Source organism: Entelurus aequoreus, linkage group LG12, assembly GCF_033978785.1.
Source record: "Entelurus aequoreus isolate RoL-2023_Sb linkage group LG12, RoL_Eaeq_v1.1, whole genome shotgun sequence".
Lineage (NCBI taxonomy): Eukaryota > Metazoa > Chordata > Actinopteri > Syngnathiformes > Syngnathidae > Entelurus > Entelurus aequoreus.
Window position 1 is genome coordinate 69,261,569 of NC_084742.1, and position 14,476 is coordinate 69,276,044.

At 37.2% G+C, this 14,476-nt stretch overlaps 1 protein-coding gene across 12 annotated transcripts in view; it reads left to right on the forward strand.

Annotated features, from left to right (window-relative positions):
• nrcama (neuronal cell adhesion molecule a) overlaps positions 1–14,476 on the forward strand; it is a 141,938-nt gene that overhangs the window by 121,975 nt on the left and 5,487 nt on the right. For 5 of the 12 annotated variants that reach the window (XM_062066541.1, XM_062066543.1, XM_062066544.1 and 2 more), the window contains 5 exons: positions 2,974–3,024; positions 5,936–6,058; positions 6,149–6,304; positions 6,490–6,621; positions 12,377–12,455. In XM_062066541.1, the coding sequence (XP_061922525.1) occupies positions 2,974–3,024; positions 5,936–6,058; positions 6,149–6,304; positions 6,490–6,621; positions 12,377–12,455 (541 nt within the window). The remainder of the gene's footprint in view (positions 1–2,973; positions 3,025–5,935; positions 6,059–6,148; positions 6,305–6,489; positions 6,622–12,376; positions 12,456–14,476) is intronic. The other 7 variants (XM_062066547.1, XM_062066548.1, XM_062066550.1 and 4 more) reach the window with 2 other exon arrangements.

A 14,476-nucleotide genomic window follows, 5' to 3' on the forward strand; every position in this document is an offset into this window, starting at 1 on the left:
TCCATAACTTGAGTTGATTTATTTTGGAAACCTTGTTACATTGTTTAATGCATCCAGCGGGGCATCACAACAAAATTAGGCATAATAATGTGTTAATTCCACGACTGTATATATCGGTATCGGTTGATATCGGAATCGGTAATTAAGAGTTGGACAATGTAGGAATATCGGATATCGGCAAAAAAGCCATTATCGGACATCTCTATATAATAGTATATGTATTTATTGATTATGCAATCAGATGAACGTGTTGGACGCTTTACTTAATTTAAAAATGTTTTTTGCCTTTATGCATATTATTACCTAGTGATGCAAATGGCACCAATTTGGTAAAATAGCCATTTGTTTACTAGTGGTCCCTTGTGGCGACTTGGAACCAAATTGGTTCCTGGTGGAATATTTTTCATTTAATATTGGACATTTCCTGTGAAATTTCCTGGGGTGGAAAAGGTCCTCTTGTCGAGTATCTTGTCATACCAATACATGAAAATATAAGAAATAAACAAATGATCCCCGCGTACTGAAATAGCTGCTGTTGTGCACTGCAAATTGCCTAAATTCAAAATGTTTTTCTAGAAATGTCCTTATTTTATGATATATTTACTTATTTGTAGTCATTGACTTTACATCATAATCTTAATATTAGCATGAATAATTGTAATTTGTCTCGTCTTGTTTAAAACAGTTAAAATTGAGAAAGTAACTATTCAAATAAGATATTTTGGTTTTCCCCAAGTAAAATTAACTAGCTGCATGGACAGATAATTTCACTAGTTTTTAGTATTTCTTTGTCAAATCTGGTCTTTTACTTTATATTTTGCCTGCTCTTTTGTGCAGTGTTCAAATACAAAGTTTTAGAAACGCCCCAGTTGTGTTTAACCAATCAGCGTTCGACCCCTCAATGGCTCTTGAGGGAACTATATTTACCCTATATTTATATGCAGGCCCGGCCCTAACCAATCTGGCGCCCTAGGCAAAATTTTAGGTGGCGCCCCCCCACATCGGCAGTGAAGTGTATATACTCACAAGAAACCGAATAGCTTTGTCTTTGACCTTTTTTTTTACTTAAAGAAAGCAAATTAACAATCAGAATAGTTAACCAGATAAAAAAAAAAAAAGAATAAATAAATGAATACAAAAATAAAAAATGAATATATAAAATACAATATTTTTTACATACATAAAGACAAAATAAAACGTGTCAACAAGTTGCATAAAATAAATTAAAAATACAATATAAATAAGGCACTGCACAAAACAAGATATCAAATCAGTATGACTTTAACAACTATATTACAAAAAAAGGGGATCCTACAGAGTTCTCTATTTGTGCTTTTTAATATTGCATTAACTAGAATGACTTACAAATTACTAGGGATGTCCGATAATTGCGTTAAAATGTAATATCGGAAATTATCGGTATCGGTTTTTTTATTATCTGTATCGGTTTTTGTTGTTGTTTTGTTTTGTTTTTTGTTTTTTTATTAAATCTACATAAAAAACACAAGATACACTTACAATTAGTGCACCAACCCAAAAAACCTCCCTCCCCCCATTTCTTTCTGTTATCAATATTCTGGTTCCTACATTATATATCAATATATATCAATACAGTCTGCAAGGGATACAGTCCGTAAGCACACATGATTGTGCGTGCTGCTGCTCCACTAATAGTACTAACCTTTAACAGTTAATTTTACTCATTTTCATTCATTACTAGTTTCTATGTAACTGTTTTTATATTGTTTTACTTTCTTTTTTATTCAAGAAAATGTTTTTAATTTAGTTATCTTATTTTATTATTATTTTTAAAAAGTACCTTATCTTCACCATACCTGGTTGTCCAAATTAGGCATAATAATGTGTTAATTCCACGACTGCATATATCGGTTGATATCGGTATCGGTTGATATCGGTAATTAAAGAGTTGGACAATATCGGAATATCGGATATCGGCAAAAAGCCATTATCGGACATCCCTACAAATTACTGTACACCAGGGAGTACTGTAATTACCTAACGTTACATTATTATTTTACATAACAATTTAGCCCCCCCACAATATTAACCCGACGTTAAAACAGAACTAGCTATTTATTGATTAGCAATTGCCGAATCATGTAACATTAGCTTAATGCTAAAAAGCCAGGTTACTATCACATTCTGTAACAGACAAATAATTTAATGTAGGCTAACGTTACCTACCTGCTACCTCTGTCTTTTTCTCGTTTCTCCTCTTCTTTTCTCTTTTTTCTTCCCTGGGCACCTGACAGTTTTGGCCGTTTTGACATTTTGTGTTGATTTTTTGATGTGGTGACGTCCAAAGAGTCATGATACGGGAAGGGAGGGGGCGCACCATGCGGGGGGAGTGGAGGGGGGCGTAATGTTGTAACAAATAATATTTATATTAAATAGGCTTTACTTAGCATTTTATTTAACGTGGGATTATTTTTTGTATTTAGCAATAATAGTACCAACTTTTTTTTTTCTCCAACATTTGTGGCACTGGCGTGGCGCCCCCTGATGGACGGCGCCCTTAGCATTTGCCTATACGGCCTATGCCACGGGCCGGCCCTGTTTATATGAATCAATTTAAGTGGACCCCGACTTAAACAAGTTGAAAAACGTATTCGGGTGTTACCATTTAGTGGTCAATTGTACGGAATATGTACTGCACTGTGCAACCTACTAATAAAAGTCTCAATCAATCAATCAATCAATCAAAAACCCGGATAGTAGTCGGTGCAAACGCTGGGGGACAACTTATTTACCAGGGGAAATTGGAAAGTTCCTGTAAAAAGAGTCTGTTATAAGTAAAAAGCATACGGGCCACACTTTGGACACCCCTGGACTACATGCATGAATTCAACTCTACTGTGGGTAAAATACTGTGCACGCTGTTGTTGGACGCGACTAAATCAGGCGCTAAGCATGTCGGCGGTGTAACTTTCTCTGTGTGTCTCACTCTTTCAGGCCCCACAGAACCAACTACTCCCGTCACTCAGTCTCCCCCAGTTCACAAGGGTACACACTGCATTCTCTATGTCACACTTTTGCTGCCAATCAGTTTGGAAAACACAGGTTTAGAGGGGCACTAAGTAGACCATGTACAAAACCCAAAACCAGTGAAGTTGGCACGTTGTGTCATTCTTTAAATAAAAACAGAATACAATGATTTGCAAATCCTTTTCAACTTATATTCATTTGAATAGACTGCAAAGACAAGATATTTAATGTTCCAACTGAGAAACTTGTTTTTTTTTTGCGAATGATCATTAACTTAGAATTTAATGGCAGCAACACGTTGCAAAAAAGTTGGCACAGGGGCATTTTTACCACTGTGTTACATGGCCTTTCCTTTTAACAACACTCAGTAAAGGTTTGGGAACTGAGGAGACACATTTTTGAAGCTTCTCAGGTGAAATTCTTTCCCATTCTTGCTTGATGTACAGCTTAAGTTGTTCAACAGTCCGGGGGTCTCCGTTGTGGTATTTTAGGCTTCATGATGCGCCACACATTTTCAATGGGAGACAGGTCTGGACTACAGGCAGGCCAGTCTAGTACCCGCACTCTTTTACTATGAAGCCACGCTGTTGTAACACATGACTTGGCACTGTCTTGCTGAAATAAGCAGGGGCGTCCATGATAACGTAGCTTGGATGGCAACATATGTTGCTCCTTGTGCACTAATACACCCTCATACCATCACAGATGCTGGCTTTTGAACTTTGCGCCTATAACAATCCGGATGGTTCTTTTCCTCTTTGTTAAGGAGGACACGACGTCCACAGTTTCCAAAAACAATTTGAAATGTGGACTCGTCAGACCACAGAAAACTTTTCCACTTTGCATCAGTCCATCTTAGATGAGCTCGGGCCCAGCGAAGCCGGCAGCATTTCTGGGTGTTGTTGATAAATGGCTTTCGCTTTGCATAGTAGAGTTTTAACTTGCACTTACAGATGTAGCGATGAATTGTAGTTACTGTATTGTAGTTTTCTGAAGTGTTCCTGAGCCCATGTGGTGATATCCTTTATACACTGATGTCGCTTTTTGATGCAGTAACACCTGAGGGATCAAAGGTCACGGGCATTCAATGTTACATGCAGTGATTTCTCCAGATTCTTTCTTTCTTTTCTTTCTTTCTTTAGTTTATTTCGAACATGAACACACTTACATCTTAATACGTCGCACAATTTCATATCATTTCATTTGACATCATGCCCGAAAAGGAGTAGGAAGAAGCAAAGCTTATTTAATCCTACCCCTTTCCCACTTCAAAGCGTTTACAATGATATAGAATCATTTACTGACCTTTTTATATAATAAAATAACATCTATGAATTAGTATACACAACAGTTTTATAATGTGTAATTAATTAATTCAGTCATTATTAACATACTGAGATGAAGAATATCTTATTTTTAATAAGGTTAGAAGTATTTCTCATAATTCTTCTTCTTTGTCTTTGTAAGCACTATTAGTTTGAACAACCTCTTAAACTGGATCATATTTTTTTGGACAATTTTTAACTTCTTTACTTAATCCATTCCATAATTTGATTCCACATACTGATATGCTAAATGTTTTAAGTGTTGTACGTGCATATGAATGTTTTAAATAATTTTTTCCTCTAAGGTTATATTTCTACTCTTTAGTTGAGAAAAATTGTTGTACATTCTTTGGTAGCAGGTTGTAGTTTGCTTTGTACATCATTTTAGCTGTTTGCAATTTTACCAAATCACCAAACTTTGATATTTTTGATTTAATAAATAAAGGGTTTGTATGTTCTCTATATCCAACATTATGTATTATTCTAACTGATCTTTTTTGTAACACGGTTAGCGAATGTAGCGCACATTTGTAGTTATTTCCCCATATTTCTGCACAATAACTCAGATATGGTAACACTAGCAAGCAGTAGAGAATATGAAGTGATTTTTGGCCCAGGACGTATTTTGTTTTATTTATTATTGAAATGTTTTTTTGCCACCTTATGTTGTATGTTTTGTATATGAGATTTCCAGTTCATTTGATCATCTATTAATACTCCCAAAAATCTGGTTTCTTTTACCCTTTCGATGTCTACTCCGTCTATTTGTATTCGTGTACGATGCTCTTTTCTACTATTACCAAATAGCATTATTTTAGTTTGACTGAGATTGAAAGATAGTCTGTTTTTGTCAAACCATCTTTTTAATTTGTTCATTTCTTCTGTTATTATTTGTATTACCGGTGTGTTCTCTCCTGAACAAAAAGCAGTTGTATCGTCTGCAAATAAAACTAACTTTAAGTCCTTTGTAACTTTACAAAGTTACAAAGGACTTAAAGTTTTCTCTAAACCTTTTGATGATATCACAGACCTTAGATGGTGAAATCCCGAAATTCTTTGCAATAGCTTGTTGAGAAATGTTGTCCTTAAACTGTTGGACAATTGACCCTCGCCCCATCCTTGTTTGTGAATGACTGAGCATTTCATGGAATCTACTTTTACACCCAATCATGGCACCCACCTGTTCCCAATTAGCCTGTTCACCTGTGGGGTGTTCCAAATAAGTGTTTGATGAGCATTCCTCAACTTTCTCAGTCTTTTTTGCCACTTGTACCGCCTTTTTTGAAACATGTTGCAGGCATCAAATTCCAAATGAGCTATTATTTGCAAAAAATAACAACGTTTTCCAGTTGGAACCTTAAATATCTTGTCTTTGCAGTCTATTCAATTGAATATAAGTTGAAAAGGATTTGAAAACCATTGTATTCTGTTTTTATTTACCATTTACACAACGTGCCAACTTCACTGGTTTTGGGGTTTGTGTATTTTCTATATATTGACAATTATCAATTACTAATTTCTACTGCTCCGCTACAATAATCAACATTGATATGACACTTTTCCACAACCATTTTGGAACAAATGCTGTTTTCTTATGTACTTAGCGCCCTCTGTAGGCCCCGTGTTTGGCACGTTTAATACTTCAGTGTCCGAGGAGGGTGCGGTGATCAGTTGGGAATACTTCGGACCCCATAAGAACGTTTATGTGGAATACACGGTCGAAAACAGTAAGGCTTTGCTTGGTTTTTGCAGCATGTGGTGTCATGTAATCTGCACAGGTGGTAAACATCTCTCCCCTCTCCATCATCAACTTTCAGGCAAAGAGGATTGGAAAAAGGAGTCGGTAAACGGCTCGCACTCGCATGTATTAAAAGGCTTAAAGCCAGGGACGTCCTATAAGGTGCGCGTGGTAGCTCGAGACCCGGCCGGGCCCACGCTCCACAGCACCAAGGAAGAGGTGGTTACGGTGCCAGGTGAGGCGGCATGCCTCAGAGTAGATACAAAATCTTTGTTCCATCCGAGCATGTTATCACGTTCATTCGAGCTTCCTTCCACGTTCCTCTCCGTGCCTCCATCGTTATCGCATTAACCCATTCTAACATGCCTTGGGTTTTTTCGACAAGCTCCATGTCAACGACATTTTTGTGTGTGTCTGTAGCCGTGCCCAGTCGCCACGTGGACATCGCCACCCAGGGCTGGTTCATCGGACTGATGTGCGCCATCGCTCTTCTCATCCTGGTGCTCCTCATCGTCTGCTTCATCAAGAGGAACAAGGGCGGCAAATATCCAGGTAGCTCGTTTCAAAAATGGACGTTTGAGGTAGCGTGACGTCAGAGGTATAGGCCTGGGCCGATAACAAATTTTGCTCGACGATTTATCGTCCTACTAATATTATTTTCTGTATTATGTAATTAAAGGCCTACTGAAATGAATTTTTTTTAATTTAAACGGGGATAGCAGATCCATTCTATGTGTCATACTTGATCATTTTGCGATATTGCCATATTTTTGCTGAAAGGATTTAGTAGAGAACATCGACGATAAAGTTCGCAACTTTTGGTCGCTGATAAAAAAGCCTTGCCTGTACCGGAAGTAGCGTGGCGTCGCAGGTTGAAAGGCTCCTCACATTTCCCCATTGTTTACACCAGCAGCGAGAGCGATTCGGACCGAGAAAGCGACGATTACCTCATTAATTTGAGCGAGGATGAAAGATTCGTGGATGAGGAACGTGAGAGTGAAGGACTAGAGTGCAGTGCAGGACGTATCTTTTTTTTCTCTGACCTTAACTTAGGTAAAAGGGCTCATTGGATTCCACACTTTCTCCTTTTTCTATTGTGGATCACGGATTTGTATTTTAAACCACCTCGGATTGATTGATTGATTGATTGATTGATTGATTGATTGATTGATTGAGACTTTTATTAGTAGGTTGCACAGTGAAGTACATATTCCGTACAATTGACCACTAAATGGTAACACCCGAATACGTTTTTCAACTTGTTAAAGTCGGGGTCCACTTAAATTGATTCATGATACAGATATATACTATCATATATACTATCATCATAATACAGTCATCCCACAAGATAATCACATTGAATTATTTACATTATTTACAATCAGGGGTGTGGAGGGGGGGGGGTAGGATATGGACAGCAAGTAGTGGACATATAGAGAGAGAGAAAGAGAGCGAGAGAGAGAGAGAGAGAGAGAGAGAGAGAGATCAGAAGGCATAAGAAAAAGTATCTGCATTTGATTGTTTACATTTGATTATTAGCAATCCGGGGAGGGTGTTAGTTTAGGGTTGTAGCTGCCTGGAGGTGAACTTTTAGTGCGGTTTTGAAGGAGGATAGAGATGCCCTTTCTTTTATACCTGTTGGGAGCGCATTCCACATTGATGTGGCATAGAAAGAGAATGAGTTAAGACCTTTGTTAGTTCGGAATCTGGGTTTAACGTGGTTAGTGGAGCTCCCCCTGGTGTTGTGGTTATGGCGGTCATTTACGTTAAGGAAGTAGTTTGACATGTACTTCGGTATCAGGGAGGTGTAGTGGATTTTATAGACTAGGCTCAGTGCAAGTTGTTTAACTCTGTCCTCCACCTTGAGCCAGCCCACTTTAGAGAAGTGGGTAGGAGTGAGGTGGGATCTGGGGTGGAGGTCTAGAAGTAACTATATCCTCTTGAAAATGAGAGTCGAGAACGCGAAATGGACATTCACAGTGACTTTTATCTTCACAACAATACATAATAATAATAATAATAATAATACCTGGGATTTATATAGCGCTTTTCTAAGTACCCAAAGTCGCTTTACATGTTAAAAACCCATCATTTATTCACAATACATCGGTGAAGCACTTTAGCTACGGAGCTAACGTGATAGCATTGTGCTTAAATACAGACAGAAACAAAAGAAATAAGCCCCTGACTGGAAGGATAGACAGAAGATCAACAATACTACTATCAGGAGACACCGAACCAAACACTGGACCTGTAACCACACGGTTAATGCTGTGCCGCCTGTCGAAGCCTAGCAATGCTGTTGCTAACGACGCCATTGAAGCTAACTAAGCTACGGGACCTCGTCAGAGCTATGATAAAAACATTAGCGCTCCACCTACGCCAGCCCTCATCTGCTCATCAACACCCGTGCTCACCTCCGTTCCAGCGATCGACGGCGCGACGAAGGACTTCACCCGATCATCGATTCGGTCGGCGGCTAGCGTCGGATAGCGCGTCTGCTATCCAGCTCAAAGTCCTCCTGGTTGTGTTGCTGCAGCCAGCCGCTAATACACCGATCCCACCTACAGCTTTCTTCTTTGCAGTCTCCATTGTTCATTAAACAAATTGCAAAAGATTCACCAACACAGATGTCCAGAATACTGTGGAATTTTAAGATGAAAACAGAGCTTTTTGTATTGTGATACAATGTGTCCGAATACTTCCGTTTCAACCATTGACGTCACACGCAAACGTCATCATACATAGACGTTTTCAACCGGAAGTTTCGCGGGAAATTTAAAATGTCACTTTATAAGTTAACCCGGCCGTATTGGCAAGTGTTGCAATGTTAAGATTTCATCATTGATATATAAACTATCAGACTGCGTGGTCGCTAGTAGTGGCTTTCAGTAGGCCTTTAAGCATTGATTGGTAGATAGATAGATAGATAGATAGATAGATAGATAGATAGATAGATAGATAGATAGATAGATAGTAGGGGTGTGGGAAAAAATAGATTCAAATTCGAATCGCGATTCTCACGTTGTGCGATTCAGAATCGATTCTCATTTTTTAAAAATCGATTTTTTTGTAATTTTAATTTTTTTATTTTATGTTGTTTTTTGTTGTTGTTTTTTTTAAATTGATCAAACCAACAAAACAATACACAGCAATACCATAACAATGCAATCCAATTCCAAAAGCAAACACGACCCAGCAACACTCAGAACTGCAATAAACAGAGCAATTGAGAGGAGACACAAACACCACACAGAACAAACCAAAAGTAGTGAAACAAAAATGATTATCAACAACAGTATCAATATTAGTTACAATTTCAACATAGTCGTGATTAAAAATCCCTCTTTGACATTATCATGAGACATTTATAAAAAAAATAAAAAAGAACAATAGTGTCACAGTGGCTTACACTTGCATCGCATCTCATAAGCTTGACAACACACTGTGTCCAATATTTTCACAAAGATAAAATAAGTCATATTTTTGGTTCATTTAATAGTTCAAACAAATGTACATTATTACAATCAGTTGATAAAACATTGTCCTTTACAATTATAAAAGCTTTTTACAAAAATCTACTACTCTGCTTGCATGTCAGCAGACTGGGGTAGATCCTGCTGAAATCTATGTATTGAATGAATGAATAGAGAATCCTTTTGAATCGGGGAAAAAAATCGTTTTTGAATCGAAAATCGTGTTGAATCGAAAAAAATCGATTTTAAATCGAATTGTGACCCCAAGAATCGATATTGAGTCAAATCTTGGGATACCCAAAGATTCACAGCCCTAATAGATAGATAGATAGTACTTTATTGATGCAGGGTTTCTTAAACTTTTTGACCTCGGGGCCCCAGTTTTCCACTACAGATAGAACTGGGGCCCACTCAAATATTACCACTGGATTAGTAATCTTACTCTTGTTTTGAATCGTTTTCAATAATGATATCTAACCTACCCAATGTGTACAATTCTGTCAAATGATTTGAAAGCATGTGTTAATCACAAAGATTATTATCAAGGCTTAGGTCAGGCTGATTACAAAAATGATATACTAATCTATAGGGATGTCCGATGATATCGGCCTGCCGATATTATCGGCCGATAAATGCGTTAAAATGTAATATCGGAAATTATCGGTATCGTTTTTTTTATTATCTGTATCGTTTTTTGTTTTTTTTATTAAATCAACATAAAAAACACAAGATACACTTACAATTAGTGCACCAACCCAAAAAACCTCCCTCCCCCCATTTCTTTCTGTTATCAATATTCTGGTTCCTACATTATATATCAATATATATCAATACAGTCTGCAAGGGATACAGTCCGTAAGCACACATGATTGTGCGTGCTGCTGCTCCACTAATAGTACTAACCTTTAACAGTTAATTTTACTCATTTTCATTAATTACTAGTTTCTATGTAACTGTTTTTATATTGTTTTACTTTCTTTTTTATTCAAGAAAATGTTTTTAATTGAGCTATCTTATTTTATTATTTTTTTTAAAAAAGTACCTTATCTTCACCATACATGGTTGTCCAAATTAGGCATAATAATGTGTTAATTCCACGACTGCATATATCGGTTGATATCGGTATCGGTTGATATCGGTATCGGTAATTAAAGAGTTGGACAATATCGGATATCGGCAAAAAGCCATTATCGGACATCCCTACTAATCTAATATACTTCAAAAGGGACTGAAAAAACAACTTTGGTACTTTTTGTTTTTACAGTAATACACTATAAAATCAACCAATCTAGATTTGACTGTAAAAGAGTGGTACTGTTTTTCATTTTTCATTCATTTACAGTAATATTCCGTAAAAAAACACTGCAACTTTTACGATAAAATTCTGTCAACTGTGCGAGTTTTATTTACACTAAAATCTATTTTGTTTTTTTGAGCTAACATTAAAAAAAAAAGCGAATAATCAAATGCTATATCGCAGGGGTCACCAACGTGGTGCCCGCGGGCACCAGGTAGCCCGTAAGGACCAGATGAGTAGCCCGCTGGCCTGTTCTAAAAATAGCTCAAATAGCAGCACTTACCAGTGAGCTGCCTCTATTTTTTAAATTGTATTTATTTACTAGCTAGCTGGTCTCGCTTTGCCCGACATTTTTAATTCTTAGAGAGACAAAACTCAAATAGAATTTGAAAATCCAAGAAAATATTTTAAAGACTTGGTCTTCACTTGTTTAAATAAATTCATTAATTTCTTTACTTTGCTTCTTATAACTTTCAGAAAGACAATTTTAGAGAAAAAAATACAACCTTAAGAATGATTTTAGGATTTTTAAACACATATACCTTTTTACCTTATAAATTCCTTCCTCTTCTTTCCTGACAATTTAAATCAATGTTCAAGTAAATTTATTTTTTTTATTGTAAAGAATAATAAATCAATTTGAATTTAATTCCTCATTTTAGCTTCTGTTTTTTCGACAAAGAATATTTGTGAAATATTTCTTCAAACTTATTATGATTAAAATTCAAAAAAAAAAATTCTGGCAAATCTAGAAAATCTGTAGAATCAAATTTAAATCGTATTTTAAAGTCTTTTGAATTTCTTTTAAAAAATTTTGTTCTGGAAAATCTACAAGAAATAATGATTCGTCTTTTTTAGAAATATAGCTTGGTCCAATTTGTTATATAGTCTAACAAAGTGTAGATTGGATTTTAACCTATTTAAAACATGTCATCAAAATTCTAAAATGAATCTTAATCAGGAAAAATTACTAATGATGTTCCATAAATTATTTTTTTAATTTTTTCAAAAAGATTCAAATTAGCTAGTTTTTGTCTTCTTTTTTTCGGTTGAATTTTGAATTTTAAAGAGTCGAAATTGAAGATAAACTGTTTCAAAATGTAATTGTCATTTTTTTCATGTTTTCTCCTCTTTTAAACCGTTCAATTAAGTGTAAATATCATTAATTATTAATAATAACATAGAGTTAAAGGTAAATTGAGCAAATTGGCTATTTCTGGCAATTTATTTAAGTGTGTATCAAACTGGTAGCCCTTCGCATTAATCACTACCCAAGAAGTAGCTCTTGCTTTCAAAAAGGTTGGTGACCCCTGCTATATCGTGAGCCGAATCCTTATACTTTTTTCTTTTTTTTAATCATATAAGTGGCCCTCTGAGGGCAGACAAAACTGTGACGTGGCCCTCAATGAAAACAAGCTTGACACCCCTGACATAAGCGCTGCTTCTTTTCGGACATGTGGACTTGTGTAGCTGTGCTGCAGTGTGATGTTGTTATGCATGTTGGAAACCAACTCAACCAAAACCGTTATCGCAGTGAAAGAGAAAGAAGAAGCCCACCAGGACCCAGAGATCCAGCCCATGAAGGAGGACGATGGCACTTTCGGAGAATACAGGTGACACAATAACACAAAAACCATAACGGATGGTGTTGGTGTTTCTTTCTATTATCTTATTTTTGCACTCTTTGTGGCTTGATGACATAGAGCATTGTGTGACGCTGCAGAGAGACCCAAAACCTTCCACAGAGGCAAGGCCAAGCAAACCCTCGAATAAAGTAGTAATAATAACCAATAATTGTTGTTATTATTACCTTGTAGTTTTAGTAACATAGAGAACACATCTATCTAGTTAGTTAGTTAGTTGTCTTTCATGTCATAATGGCACTGTTAGTTTCAACTCATGCAATTAGCCCCGCCCTCTTTCTCCAGCATCAGCCAATCAGCTCCCAGCCCTTTTGTTTTAAAGTGCCATATGTCAACAAAATGTTTTTGAAATGTTGCTTTTACTTCTGTTTCGTGCGTTTTTCAAAGATGTTTTCCCCACCGAAATGGGCGGACTTTTAGTTTATTATTATTCTTCGGTCAATGGTCAACAAAATAAACAAACAGTTGTTAAAGGCCTACTGAAATGAAATTTTCTTATTCAAACGGGGATAGCAGATCCATTCTATGTGTCATACTTGATCATTTCGCGATATTGACATATTTTTGCTGAAAGGATTTAGTAGAGAACATCGACGATAAAGTTCGCAACTTTTGGTCGCTGATAAAAAAAAGCCTTGCCTGTACCGGAAGTAGCTTGACGTCGTAGGTTGAAGGGCTCCTCACATTTCCCCATTGTTTACACCAGCAGCGAGAGCGATTCGGACAGAGAAAGCGATGATTACCCCATTATATTGAGTGAGGATGAAAGATTCGTGGATGAGGAACGTGAGAGTGAAGGACTAGAGTGCAGTGCAGGACGTATCTTTTTTCGCTCTGACCGTAACTTAGGTACAAGGGCTCATTGGATTCCACACTTTCTCCTTTTTCTATTGTGAATCACGGATTTGTATTTTAAACCACCTCGGATACTATATCCTCTTGAAAATGAGAGTCGAGAACGCGAAATGGACATTCACAGTGACTTTTATCTCCACGACAAAGCACTTTAGTTACGGAGCTAACGTGATAGCATCGTGCTTAAATGCAGATAGAAACAAAAGAAATAAGCCCCTGACTGGAAGGATAGACAGAAGATCAACAATACTACTATCAGGAGACACCGAACCAAACACTGGACCTGTAACCACACGGTTAATGCTGTGCCGCCTGGCTAAGCCTAGCAATGCTGTTGAAAACGACGCCATTGAAGCTAACTTAGCTACGGGACCTCGACAGAGCTATGCTAAAAACATTAGCTCTCCACATACGCCAGCCCTCATCTGCTCATCAACACCCGTGCACACCTGCGTTCCAGCGATCGACGGCGCGATGAAGGACTTCACCCGATCATCGATGCGGTCGGCGGCTAGCGTCGGATAGCGCGTCTGCTATCCGACTCAAAGTCCTCCTGGTTGTGTTGCTGCAGCCGGCCGCTAATACACCGATCCCACCTACAGCTTTCTTCTTTGCAGTCTCCATTGTTCATTAAACAAATTGTAAAAGATTCACCAACACAGATGTCCAGAATACTGTGGAATTTTGCGATAAAAACAGAGCTGTTTGTATTGTGATACAATGGTGTACCAATACTTCCGCTTCAACCATTGACGTCACGTGTAAACGTCATCATACATAGACGTTTTCAGCCGGAAGTTTCCCAGGAAATTTAAAATGTCACTTTATAAGTTAACCCGGCCGTATTAGCATGTGTTGCAATGTTAAGATTTCATCATTGATATATAAACTATCAGACTGCATGGTCGCTAGTAGTGGCTTTCAGTAGGCCTTTAAAACAATAGATTGAAAGTTAAAATGTTGCAGACCGAAAGGGTTTAGGCTGAAGTTGAACATTTATTGCGCCTAACCCTATAAACAATGTTAAGTACAAGATGAACTTCCGGAAATTATGAAATGTCCTTTGTACAACATATTACAAATACACATTATACACAACATAAACACAGTTCAATTATATACACAGTAAAGGCATG